This window comes from Vitis riparia, chromosome 6 (genome assembly GCF_004353265.1).
Source record: "Vitis riparia cultivar Riparia Gloire de Montpellier isolate 1030 chromosome 6, EGFV_Vit.rip_1.0, whole genome shotgun sequence".
Lineage (NCBI taxonomy): Eukaryota > Viridiplantae > Streptophyta > Magnoliopsida > Vitales > Vitaceae > Vitis > Vitis riparia.
In genome coordinates this window covers 14,841,031-14,854,914 of record NC_048436.1, presented here as the reverse complement: position 1 = coordinate 14,854,914, position 13,884 = coordinate 14,841,031, and the positions used below count along the sequence as shown (strand labels likewise).

Sequence of the window (13,884 nt, the reverse complement as noted above, 5' to 3'; positions counted from 1 at the left end):
TTTGGGAGTACTCCAGCACGAAGTCAGCCATCACTTGGCCTTTCATGGACAACCTGGGTTGGAACTCGATTCCAAATTCGCTTAACTCTATGACCCATTGAAGCATTCTTCCGGTTAGGTCCGGCTTGTGCAGTATGTTGCGAAGGGGTTGGTCGATTAGCACGACCACCGGGTGGGCTTGGAAGTAAGGGCGAAGGTTCTAGGCGGCACTTCAAAGAGCTAAGGTCGTTAGCTCCACCTTTGAATATCTTGTTTCTACGTCTGCCAACGCTCTGCTGACGTAGTAAATAGGTTTCTGCTCCTTGGGCGAGGGGCAGCGGAACAGAACAGCGCTAATTGCCTACTCCGATACAGCCAGGTACATATACAACTTGGGGAGGGGGCTGCTTAGAATGGGCGGTTGCATAAGGCAATGCTTAATTTTTTCGAAAGCATTTTGACAGCTGTCCGTCCATCCACTCGCTCCAGCTTTTCGTATTGCCAAGAAGAAGGGTCGTAGTTCATCAGTGAAGTGGGCTATAAAGCGTCCTAGCGCGACAAGCTTGCCCGTGAGGCGCTGTAATTCCTTTTTGCTCCTGGGGGGTGGTGTTTCCATGATTGCCTTTACTTGATCCGGGCTAACCTCTATCCCCATTTGGATGACCATAAATCTCAAGAATTTTCCAGTACTTACGCCAAAGGCGCATTTAGAAGGATTCAGCTTCATGTCATACTTCCTTAAGAGGTGGAAGACTTCTTGTAAGTGGAGGGTATGTTCCTCTCGGGTTTTGCTTTTGACCACGATGTCATCAATATACACCTCCACTGTGCAGCCAACCAGAGGTTTGAAGATCTTCGTCATCAGTCTCTGATAAGTGGCGTCGGCGTTTTTGAGTCCGAATGGCATGACTTTGTAACAATAAAGACCGTGTGGCATTATGAAGGCTGTCTTTTCTTCGTCAGCCGGGGACATAGGGATTTGATGGTATCCGGAGAAGGCGTCCAAGAAGGAGAGCATCCCTTGCCCAGCAGTGGAATCCACAATTTGATTTATCCGTGGCAAAGGGAAACTGTCTTTTGGGCATGCATTATTGAGGTTGGTGTAATCGACGCACACTCGCCATTTGCCTTCTTTTTTGGTTACCACCACTACATTTTCCAACCAGTTCGGATACTCCACCTCTCTGATGAATCCAGCTTCTAGCAACTTGTCAATCTCATCCCGGATAATTTTTTGCCTGTCCGGGTGAAAACGTCTAACTCTATCGGACGGGTCTTGCTGTTGGCAAGACGTTAAGCCTGTGAGAAACAATGGAGGGATGAATTCCCTTCATATCAGAATGCACCCATGCGAAGACGTCATGATTTTGTCGGAGGGCGTTTTGAATGTTCCGGGTTTCTTCAGGCGTCAAGAGGGAACTGATATATGTAAGGTGAGTACCTTCTTCTGAAATTTGGATTGTCTGCAAGGGGTCCGCTACCGAGGGATCTTGGTCCGCCGGACACAGTGATTGCTATTGGTCAAGTGCATGGGTGGACTCAGGGAGGGGTTTATCCTCTTGGTTGGTCCCCGCTTCTCGTGCTATTTGGTAGCATTGGCGAGCGGCTAATTGGCTGCCGTATAGGTTGATTTGCCTATCCTTGGTAAGAAAGCTTACCATTTGATGATATGTAAAGGGGATGGCTTTCATGTAGTGCAGTCATGTGCGCCCCAAGATGACATTGAAGGGTAATAAATCTTGTACCACCGAAAATTGTACGTTGAGAGTGACTGGGCCAGCTTGGACCAGCAGTACAATATCTCCCAAGGAAGTAGTTGATGCCCCGTTGAATCTGGATAAGATTCGCCCAGGATTTTCGAGGCCTGTGAGACTGTATCCCATGTGGCTAATGACCGATGCTTGTATAAGATCGGCCGAGCTGCCCGGGTCAACTAGGATGCGTCTCACATCAAAATTTCCCATTTCCAGGGATAGAATGAGGGCATCGCGGTGCGGCTGCAATATCCGGGTGGGGTCTACTGGTGGGAAAATGATTGTCCCATCTATGGGGCGAGGGCCCCTCCCAGTTATCCCAGGCCGGATGGAATTGATACGCTCACGCACCAATGCTTCCCGCAACAATCTCTGTCTTTTTCGTTTGGAGTCTTGCTCCTCATCGGATGGACCTCCATTAATATAGTTTATAATGGCTTTGGGGGCGGCTGGAGCCGTGGGGGCTCTAGAGTTGTGATTTCGGGAAACGTCTCTACCTCCGGCATCTGAGCGGAGGTATTGCCTCAAATGTCCCTCCTTTATAAGCTTTTCGACCAAATAATAGAGGCTCCTGCACGCCTCCGTTGTGTGACCATGCTCCTTATGGAAGGCACACTTTTTACTATGATCCCTTTTGGATGGGTCCGTTCGGAGGGGTCTAGGCCACCTGAAATCGGACATGCCTTGGATCATAGGGAGAAGCTTCTCATAGGATATGGAAAAGGGTGTGAGGGGCGGCATTTCCGGGCGACTTGGCCATTCCTGCCTTCGATCGGATGGCCTTGGCCGGTCCGGAAGTTTGGTACTTCTCTCTGTACCATTTCTGGATGCCTGTCCGACAACCAAAACTTGCTGGGTGGCTGCTCGCACGTCATCTTCGAGCATTGAGTATTTGCTTGCACGCCGGAACAAGTCGTTCATCGTCGTAGGAGGCTTTTTAGCGAGTGATTAGAAAAATGGGGTGTCTGGACAGATGCTTCGCTTGAAGATCTGCAGGGCAGCATCCATGCTGTAAGCCTCTACCTGTAGCACGGCCTGACCAAACCGCTTCACGAACTCCCTCAAGGATTCGTTATCCTGCATTTTTATGTTTTGCAGAGTGCTGATGTTCTGTTTATGCCGAGCGGAGCATAAGTATTGTCCCACAAAGGCTTCCGACAGGTCCCTGAAATTATCAACAGAGTTGGAAGGTAGGCGGTGAAACCATGAGAGGGTCTGTCCTTGTAGGCTGGCGGGGAATACTTTGCATAGCAGCGAGTTATTTCCTATATCGAGAGTCATGAGTTGTCGATAATGCATGATATGGTCGAAGGGGTCGCTGGACCCGTCGTACGTGGAGAATTTTGGTACGAGGAATCCCCTTGGGGGCTCGTAATGAATAATATGAGAGCAAAAGGGCGTGGAGAGCATGTCGTCCAGCCTTTTGCTGATGGAGCCAATGGGTGGCTCGTTTGGGAGGCTTCTCCCAGCTTGTCGTACCGCTTAGTGCGGGGGAACGTTCTGCACCATAGGGGTGACAATAGGGTCACGGTGCAGGAGAACGTTCTGCACCATAGGGGTAACCATAGGGTCAGGGTGCGCTCCCCAAGTTGTGGCTACTAGCGGCCTTGGCTTGCCAGGCTCCTGGGGGCCCAGTCTTGCGCGCATCGCGTCCAACAACTGGGGTCTTCTGTCACATTGTCTCTTAGACGAGAAACGAGTAGAGTCCGAGCTTTCCTCACGGGGAGCTCGGTGCATGGGCGTGTGTGGCTCATGTGGCCTCACGTTGCATGTTTCCGGGATTGCTCCTGCTGTCACAGGGTATATTGACTCTGGGTCAGGCCTTGAGTTTGCTACCTGGCCTCTTGAACTCTATAGACGGGGAGGCCCCGTTGATGAAGCCTGGATGCGCAACACCGCGTTTTCTTCTCTTAATCTTACTGTCTCCTCGAGGAGAGCTTGAAGTTGTCGCTCGCTTGCCAACTGTCTTCTTTTGATGGCTTGGCGCCATTGAGAATTATCTTCCTCTCCTCTAACAGATGAGTGGCTTCTGGAAGGTGTGGCCATCTTTGCCGGTGACTGAATCAGCGAAGTTTTCCCACAGACGACGCCAATGTTGAGGCAAAACGTCCCTGTGATTTCTGTGGTTGCCAAATAGACGCATGCTCTCAACCAATATTGAGTTCTGGTTCAGTAGTCCCTGCAAAAGATGTCCGGACGGGGTGTCTGGACACACCCTCCGATGGTTTTGTTAGCCATGGCTAGAGAGATTAAGCAGTTGGCACAGTTGGCCTTTTACTAGGTATAGCAAGCTTACCTTCTTCCTTGTGTGAAGGTTCATATATATAATGACAGAAGCTCTGTCTCTCTCTTTAATGGTGGGGAGACTTTTTGGCTCGTCATGATGCCTCTAGGTGGTGGCAAGGCCATCATCACCCTACGGGCGGTTGTCAGAGATCTTTGGAGGTGACTTGGTTGTCATAGATCGTGGGAGGTGACTTGCCATCATTCCTGTCCTTTCGCTCTACAGGCGGCGGAATGTGGGCTATGGCAGGCTGTCGAAATGACGTAGTAAGAATTGCTTACTTTGGTCAACGATCTGGACAACAACATATCCGGATAGGATATGGCGGTCGTCCGGATGTGATATGGCGGTCATCCGGATGTGGTGTTTGCAAGTGTCGTGTGCTTCTCCCTGAGGGAGTCCGGATAGGAGAAGCGCGCCACGTGTCCTCTTGGGGAAATCCGGATGGAGCTGATCCGGATAGAAATGCGTGCCACGTGTCATCAACGGGAGGGGTCCCTACAAGCCCCAAGCATCATTCTTCAAATTTTTCCTTGCAACGATGCGCTGCTTTCTGGCCGCCTCCTGTTTCTTCAATTCCCTTTACCCAAATGATGTGGAAGGTAGCTTCATTCCCATTGCCTGAGCAATCAGCCTCCCAGCAGTTCTTGCTGATGTCTCTGGCCTTTGCCGAGGCGGCTCCAGATCTGAAAGCAAATAACACAATGTTTGCCGAGTCTTTTAATCCTTTGGGATTTCTTTTGGCAGAGATAACTTGAGAACCATCAGATGATACTCCGTTCAAGACTCTTAAGGAAGCATGTATTCATTCAGGGCAATACTGCATAATACTTTTGTGGGATGCTACTTCATAACAATGTGGTATAAAGAAGGGGTCAAATTGAACAAAGTAGAAAAACTAGGATAGTCGGGCACAAATGTATAAACAAAATGATGATTGAAATTAATATTGCAGGAAATAAGTTATTAGGTTGAAATAATAAGGAGGAATTATTGAAATTTTTTGCCTAACCAACGCTAAGGCAAGATTTAGTGCAAGTTCCAGCCTAAGAAAGGGGAAAAGAGGAAGGATGGATCTATAAACAAAAAACAGTGCTTAAATTTGAAGATAAAACATTCATCAGATGATGGTAGAACATGACAGGACCTGTATTCATTATGTTAAGAAAATGTTTAATTAATAAGAATCAAAATCGAAGAGAAATATAAGTACTGTTGCTGGACTTCCAAAAATGATTGATAAATTCTCATGACAAAATTATCATGCAAATAACTTTGTATGTATGCATTTGTTGAATATAATGAATTTATAGTGTACAATCTTTCCTTTTTAATATAAGTCACATGTATGGTAGTCAGGACTCCTAGCCTTGTATATATATATTTTCTCAATGAATGAGAATCAAGGTTTTCTTCTCTCTCTCTCTTAACATGGTATCAGAGCCAAGGGAGAAAACCTAATTCTTTCAAGTTTCCCCGTGTCATCAATTTCGGGAAACCTTCCTGTGACTGTGTTTCATTCCAGTCACCTTCCTCAGACCTCAAAGCTTTCCGGTCGGTCGAATCGTCGTCAGAAAACATTCACCGCCGGCGACTTTTCCGGCAAACTTTTCCGGCGACGTCTTTTTCCCACACCGCAAGGAGCGCCTGGAGGAGATCTCCAATTTTTCCCAAAGCACCGGAGCCAAAAAACCACCCACGCGCCGGCCACGCGCGTTTTTCCGGCCAGCGACTGCATCTCACACACCGGCGCGTGAGGGCGCGTGAGCCACTTTCCGGCGACGCGCTTCCTCCTCTAGCCTCGCCTGACGCCGACTAGCTACCCTTCATACCTGTTTCTGCCATCCGAGCCCTACACGTGCCTCTTTTGGGGTTCTTTTGCCTCCGTCGGCCCTCTGAACAGTTTTTCCGGCATCCTCCGGCTATTTTTTCTCAACCCCAATCCTTGCACGTGCCTTGGGAAGTGTTCTTCTACCTTTCCGATAGTGCCACGGTTGTTTTTCTTTTCCATTTGGTCTCTCACACGGGCGATTCTTCGGTTTTTCCTTCTTCAGCCGCATCTGAAGTCGTATTAGGGCTCTCTTCGATCCAAATATACTTCATTCTCCAGATAAGTGGATATGGCTACTAAAACTTCCATTTTTTCCTCTGTCATATCTGGATCTCCTATGATTACTTCGAAGAAATTGGTTGGCAGTGAAAATTATCTTTCTTGGTCTGTCTCTGTTGAACTTTGGTTTATGGGACAAGGATATGAGGATCACTTGGTTACACAGGAGGCAGATATCCCTGAGGTTGAGCGTGTACAGTGGAGAAAGATAGATGCCTAGTTATGTAGTGTATTATGGCAATCCGTTGATCCCAAGATCCTTCTTCATCTTCGGGCCTACAAAACTTGTTTTAAATTTTGGACTTAGGCCAAAGGATTATACTCGAATGATATCCAGCATCTTTATAAGGTGGCTTCTGCTATTGTCCATATCAGCCAACAGGACTTGGATCTATCTACTTATATTGGCCAGATTGTCTCTCTTAAGGAGGAGTTCTTGACTGTGATAGCTCTTACTCCTGATGTTGGGGCTCAACAAACACAGCTTGATAAGTTCTTCATGGTCCTTACTCTTATTGGCCTCCGTCTGGATCTTGAGCCTGTCCGCGATCAAATTCTTGGTAGTTCATCAGTTCCGTCCTTGGATGATGTGTTTGCTCGCCTCCTTCGTATCTTGTCCACTCAGACTTTGCCATCTGATAGCATTTCAGATTCTTCTGTGTTAGTTTCTCACACTACCTCTCGAGGAGGACGCAGTGGTAACCAAGGTAGAGGCCAACGTCCTCATTGCACCTATTGCAATAAACTTGGCCACACTCGCGATCGTTGCTATCAGTTACATGGACAGCATCCTCGCACTACCCATGTGGCCTAGTCCTCTGATTCTCAGCTGCCTCAGCCTCCAAGCTCCTCCGCATCTCAGGCATCTCAGGCTTCTGTTGCCTCTGTTGCCCAGCCTGGTAATGCTTCTGCCTGCTTTACCCACACATCTTCTCTTGGACCTTGGATTCTAGATTCTGGAGCTTCTGATCACCTATCTGGTAATAAGGATATTTTCTCCTCTATTACTACTACCTCTTATTTACCTACTGTTACCTTAGCTAATGGTTCTCAAACTGTAGCTAAAGGTATTGGTTTGGCCCTTCCTTTGCCTTCTCTACCTCTCACTTCTGTCCTTTATACTCCTGAATGTCCTTTTAATCTTATTTCCATCAGCAAAATCACTCGTACTCTTAATTGCTCTATTACCTTTTCTGATAAATTTGTGACCTTGGAGGACCGGAGTACGGGGAAGACAATTGGCATAGGACGTGAGTCTCAAGGCCTCTATCACCTCACCTCGGATTCATCTCCTACAGTTTGCATTTCCACTGATGCTCCTCTCCTCATTCACAGTCGTTTGGGCCACCCTAGTCTCTCCAAGTTCCAGAAGATGGTCCCTCGTTTTTCCACTTTGTCGTCGCTTTCATGTGAGTCATGTCAGCTTAGGAAATATACTCGTGTCTCGTTCCCAAAGCGTTTGAATAATCGGGCAAAGTCTCCTATTGAGCTTGTCCACACTAATGTTTGAGGTCCTTGTCGGACTACGTTTACTTTAGGATTTCAGTATTTTGTCACTTTCATTGATGACTATTCTCGATGTACTTGGTTATTTTTAATGAAAAATCGAGCTGAGTTATTCTCTATTTTCCAGAAATTTTATGTTGAAATCCAGACTCAGTTCAATATTTCTATTCGTGTGTTACGCAGTAATAATGCCAGGGAATATTTTTCAGCTCCATTTACTTCCTTTATGTCTCATAATGGGATTCTTCATCAGTCTTCTTGTGCTCATACTCCTCAACAAAATGGGGTAGCTGAACGCAAGAATCAACATCTTGTTGAGACAGCTCGTACTATCCTCCTCTATAGTAATGTTCCTTTTCGTTTTTGGGGGGACGCTGTTCTTACCGCTTGTTATTTAATTAATCGTATGCCCTCCTCTGTTTTACATGATCAGATTCCCCATTTCCTTCTCTTCCCTGACCAACCACTTTATTTCCTTCCTCCTTGTGTCTTTGGTTGTACTTGTTTTGTTCATATTCTCACTCCTGGGCAGGACAAGCTTTTCCGCCAAAGCCATAAAGTGCCTCTTCTTGGGATATTCCAGACTTCAGAAGGGTTATCGCTGTTATTCCCTTGAGACTCATCGATACTTTATCTCCGCTGATGTCACTTTCTTTGAGGACTCACCATTCTTTTCCACCACTTCTGAGTCTCTTCCTGTTTCTGAAGTCTTGCCCCTTCCCATTGTCTCCCCATCTGATGTTGTGCCTCCTCGACCACTTTAGGTTTATCATCGTCGCCCTCCTGTCGCTGCTCCTCTCCCTTTTGCTGAGGCACCTGCTGACTCACTTCCTATTCCTTCAGCTTCTCCTGCCCCGGCTCTGCCTTCTCCTGATGATTTACCCATTGCTATTTGGAAAGGTACTCGCTCTACTCGTAATCCTCATCCTATTTACAATTTTTTGAGTTATCATCGATTATCTTCACCCTATTCTGCTTTTGTTTCTGCTATATCCTCTGTTTCTCTTCCAAAGAGCACCCATTAAGCTCTTTCCCATCCAGGCTGGCGACAGGCAATGGTGGATGAAATGGATGCTCTACACTCTAATGGCACTTGGGATCTTGTTGTTTTACCCTTTGGTAAATCTACAGTTGGCTGTCGTTGGGTCTATGCAGTTAAGGTTGGTCCTGATGGTCAGGTTGATCGCCTTAAGGCCCGCTTAGTTGCTAAAGGCTATACTCAGGTTTATGGTTCTGATTATGGTGACACATTCTCCCCTATTGCCAAGATTGCTTCTGTCCGCTTGCTTCTCTCCATGGCTGCTATGTGTTCTTGGCCTCTTTATCAATTGGATATTAAAAATGTCTTCCTTCATGGTGATCTTGCTGAGGAAGTTTATATGGAGCAACCTCCTGGTTTTGTTGCTCAGGGGGGAGTCTGGTTTAGTGTGCAGGTTATGCCGTTCTCTATATGGCTTGAAACAATCTCCTCGAGCATGGTTTGGCCGTTTTAGTTCTGTTGTTCAAGAGTTTGGCATGCTTCACAGTACAGCAGACCATTCAGTTTTCTATCATCATAACTCCTTGGGGCAGTGTATTTATCTGGTTGTTTATGTGGACGACATCGTCATTACAGGCAGTGATCAGGATGGTATTCAGAAACTAAAGCAACATCTTTTTACCCACTTTCAAACCAAAGACTTGGGGAAACTCAAGTATTTCTTGGGAATTGAGATAGCTCAATCCAGTTCCGGTGTGGTCCTTTCCCAAAGGAAGTATGCTTTAGACATCCTAGAAGAAACTGGTATGTTAGACTATAAACCGATAGACACACCTATGGATCCGAATGTCAAACTTGTACCAGGACAGGGGGAGCCTTTAGGAGACCCTGGGAGATATCGACGGCTCATAGGTAAATTGAACTGTCTCACCATTACTCGTCCAGACATTTCTTTTCCTGTGAGTGTTGTTAGTCAATTCCTACAGTCACCATGTGATAGCCATTGGGATGCCGTAATCCGCATTCTTCGATATATCAAAAGTACACCAGGCCAAGGTGTGTTGTACGAGAACAGAGGTCATACTCAGGTTGTTGGTTACACAGATGCAGATTGGGCTGGCTCACCCACAGATAGACGTTCCACTTCAAGGTACTATGTTTTTATTGGAGGTAATCTAATATCTTGGAAGAGTAAGAAACAAGATGTAGTGGCCAGATCTAGTGCTGAAGCTGAGTATCGAGCTATGGCTTTGGCAACATGTGAACTCATATGGTTGAGACATCTTCTTCGAGAGTTGAGATTTGGAAAGGATGAACAGATGAAACTCATCTGTGATAACTAGGCCGCATTACATATTGCATCCAATCCAGTCTTTCATGAAATGACCAAACATATTGAAGTTGACTGTCACTTCATTAGAGAGAAGATCACATTAGGATGTGTTGCTACAAGTTTTGTTAATTCAAATGATCAACTAGCAGACATCTTCACTAAATCTCTCAGAGGTCCTAGGATTAAATACATTTGTAACAAGCTTGGTGCATATGACGTATATGCTCCAGCTTGAGGGGGAGTGTTGAATATAATGAATTTATAGTGTACAATCTTTCCTTTTTAATATAGGTCACATGTATGGTAGTTAGGACTCCTAGCCTTGTATATATATATTTTCTCAATTGTAAGAAGACACAATGAATGAGAATCAAAGTTTTCTTCTCTCTCTCTCTTAACAGTATTAACTAAGGTGTCAGGGTTTCCAGGGTTTCCTCAAACTGCAAATAATTTGATATGCTGTTCAAACTGAATCCAAAAGACTAAGGAATTTACCTCTTGTTTGAATTGAGTTCAAAAGGATATCAGTCTCATCCAGTACACGGACTGTAAATGGGCAACGGACAAAGTTACAGGCCTCAATTGCTACATTAGAAGATTGAGACTCTTAACCATAAATCCAGAACCTAAGATGCCATTAAAAAACTTAACAAAACCCTAGGGCCATAAGAAAATGAAAAATGCCTGATTTTTAACATAGCATAAGCCTAAAAGAAAAAAGTCAGTATACAACAAAAATCAAGTTGATTTAACATTCAGGCAAGGACAAAAAGAATCAAAAGTACTTGAAAACAATTCCATTGGTCTTGTGCATGTGCATGTGCATGTCCATGCACTCTTTTCCAGTCTCTCGCTGCTTTACTCTTTCTTCCTTATTTTTTTTATCTATTGTTATTATTATCATTTTTTTTCAGGCAAAATCACTGTAGACAGGAACATTTTCATAAAGTATAATAGAGAAATTAAATAAATAATGAAAATTTAATATTATTCAATTTTCTTTTGCTTCTAAGTACATCATTGTTCTGACTGGAAATTATACTGTTACAATATCCATCTTTGACTTAATCACAGCACCTGTAAATAGAGATTGGAAAACCAGGTGAGGGGCTAGGTTAGGCTTAGGCCTAAAATTTTCGAGTCACCCAAATGACAATAATATGATTGGGAAATTTTAGCCCAAACCACTCAGTTTACATGGGATCAACTCACTATTAATTAAGAACCCATTTATCACATACATTAATCATAGTTAGTGCCCATTTGCTCCAGCTGTACTATTCAGTAAAGTGTTTCTGTGAGAGGACCTATGGAGAGAAGAGTTTGGTTCAATTCAAACACCTGCTCATATAGCCTCCACTGCCAAAACATCTTGATCCTAACTTTTCTACAAAGAGCTTCTAAGAGGTTAGTTCTCATTTTCTTTTAAGTCCTTTAGGAGGCAACCAAACCACTGTAAAGTACTTTTGACAGTTGGACAACAAATGTTTTCAAAACCGGACTGGACCAACTGGTCAGACTAGTCGGACTGTCAACCGGTTGACATTCTGGTTCGGTTTGGTTATTTGGCCTCTTATAACTTCCAGAATCTCCTTCAATTTGGGGTGCACGTATTATGCCAAGGCTCAAAAACTGTTTTATTATTATGTAAGGGTTTTTTTTTTTTGGGGTTTAGGTTTTATTTTGGTTTTCTGTAAGAAAGTGAAACCTTTCATACATTCAATTCAAATGGTTGGAAACTTTTTTTATATATATAAGTAAGCACGGAATTCAATCAAAGGAGGCAAAATAGCCACAAAGTATACAAGGCCTCACAAGCAAAAAACCAATAAAAAAACCCACCACCCCTTATCTTGAGGATAACCACTCCAAAAAACCTATGAGGGAAGACGACTCCTCTCCAATATACAATTTAGTCCAACCCCATATATTACAAACAAAGAAATATTTAAGTCTCTGTATTGCTAACACCCCCCCCCCCCCCTAAAAGCTAATCTATTCCTCTCATTCCAAACCGTCCAAAAAATAAACAACGGAATGGAATTCAAAAGTTTTTTCCTTTTTTTCCCCACAAAGGATCCCCTCCAACTAAATAAAACCTCATTTACAGTTTCTAGAAACAACCACTGAACCCCAAACAAACCCAAAACTAAATCCCACAACACTCTGACCATTGTACAATGTATGAGAATATGATTTACATTTTCCTTTTCACAACCACACAAAAAACAATGATTGGGAAGCTGTCACCCTCTCTTCTTGAGTCTATCAAGAGTCATAATCTTCCCCCAAGCGGCTTCCCACGCGAAAAACACAATTTTAGTTGGAACTCTCTCCACCATATGTTATTTTTTTGGAAAGACGGCCATCAAAGGGCTTTCCAACAAGCTGTATGCTTTCTTTACTCTAAACTGTCCGTTTCTTCCTTCCAAAAAAAACCGAATCTTCCTCCAAAGTTATCCTGTGACCCCTCAAAACATGCAGCAAGTTGCCTACCATATCCAATTCCGAATCATTAAAATCCCTAATAAACCTCAAATTCCATCCTCCTTCGCCAAAATTCTGGTCCCACATTTCTATTGTCGCATTCCTTTGAGCAGCCAAAGTGAAAAGTTGCAGGAATCTTTAAGACAGCACTGTACTCCCACACCAAAGATCAGTCCAAAACCTGATTTTAGTGCCTTTTCCCACTTTAAACGCCATTTTTTTCCCCAGCACCATCCAGCTTCCTTCAAAATCTCCTTCCAAAGCCCCACTCCAAACACACCAAAAGTCTTTTTGGTCCTCCAACCGAAATCCTCTTACCCATACTTCGCCATGAGCCCTTGCTTCCAAAGATCCTCCTTAGCACAAGCAAATCTCCAAATCCATTTGCCAAGCAAGGCTTTGTTCAATAGGGTTAGCTTCCTTATGCCAAGCCCCCCTTTCTCCTTATCCACACAAACCGCCTCCCAATTGACAAGGTGAGCTTTCCTTTCCAGATTTCCCCCTCCCCACAAAAAATCTCTTTGCAGTTTTTCTAACCTCCTTGCCACAAACTTGGGCATGCTGAAAAGGGACATTTGATATACTGGCATGCTAGTCATCGTGTTTTTTATAAGAGTGATTCTCCCACCTTTTGAAATATATTAGCGTTTCCAAATGGCAAGTCTCCTCCTCACTCTCTCTTCCACCCCATCCCACACGGAAGTGGCCTTATTTGGCGCCCCCAGTGGTAGCCCCAGGTAGACTGCAGGCAGCTGCCCCACCCTACACCCTAGCTCCACTGCCATTTCGTCCACCTCTCCAACCAGGATGATTTCACTTTTAGTCAATTTAATTCTTAACCCTGAAGCAGCTTCAAACCAAAAAAGAATCCAACTCAAATGCGTTAAATGCTCATTCTTTGCCTCACAAAAAACGATTGTGTCATCGACAAAGAGCAAGTGTGAAATGTGGACCGCCCGCCCTCTACCATGTCGAATGTTATACCCCGAAATAAAACCCCCTTCCACAACCCTTTTGATTAAAACGCTCAACACTTCCATTCCCATGACAAAAATATAGGGGGAAAGAGGATCCCATTGGCGCAGCCCCTTCAAACTTGAGAAGAAGCCAACTGGAACTCCGTTCACCAGGACTAAGAACTTGGTTGTGGAGATGCAACACCACATCCAACTCAACCACTTTGGACCAAACCCCATTTTTTGCATAACCTTCATTAGGAACTGCCAATTAATGCTATCATATGCCTTCTCGATATCCAACTTACAGATTAGACCTTTCTCACCTCTTTTTTGTCATGCATCAATCACCTCATTTGTAATTAAAGAGGCATCTAAGATCTGTCTTCCCATGATAAACGCATTTTGATCGGGGGAAACCACTTTTCCTATCACTTTTTTTAGTCTATTAGCCAGCACCTTAGCCAACAACTTATACAGCCCCCCCAAAAGGCTG

The 13,884-nt window shown here is 44.6% G+C and overlaps 1 protein-coding gene and 1 pseudogene across 1 annotated transcript in view; both read right to left on the bottom strand.

Moving 5' to 3' along the window:
* Positions 1-1,493: 1,493 nt before the first annotated feature.
* Positions 1,494-3,143, bottom strand: LOC117916040 (annotated as a pseudogene).
* A 9,930-nt stretch (positions 3,144-13,073) lies between these two features.
* LOC117917025 (cation/H(+) antiporter 15-like) overlaps positions 13,074-13,884 on the bottom strand; it is a 2,644-nt gene continuing 1,833 nt past the window's right edge. The window contains exon 4 of the mRNA XM_034833255.1: positions 13,074-13,226. Within this exon, the coding sequence (XP_034689146.1) occupies positions 13,074-13,226 (153 nt within the window). The remainder of the gene's footprint in view (positions 13,227-13,884) is intronic.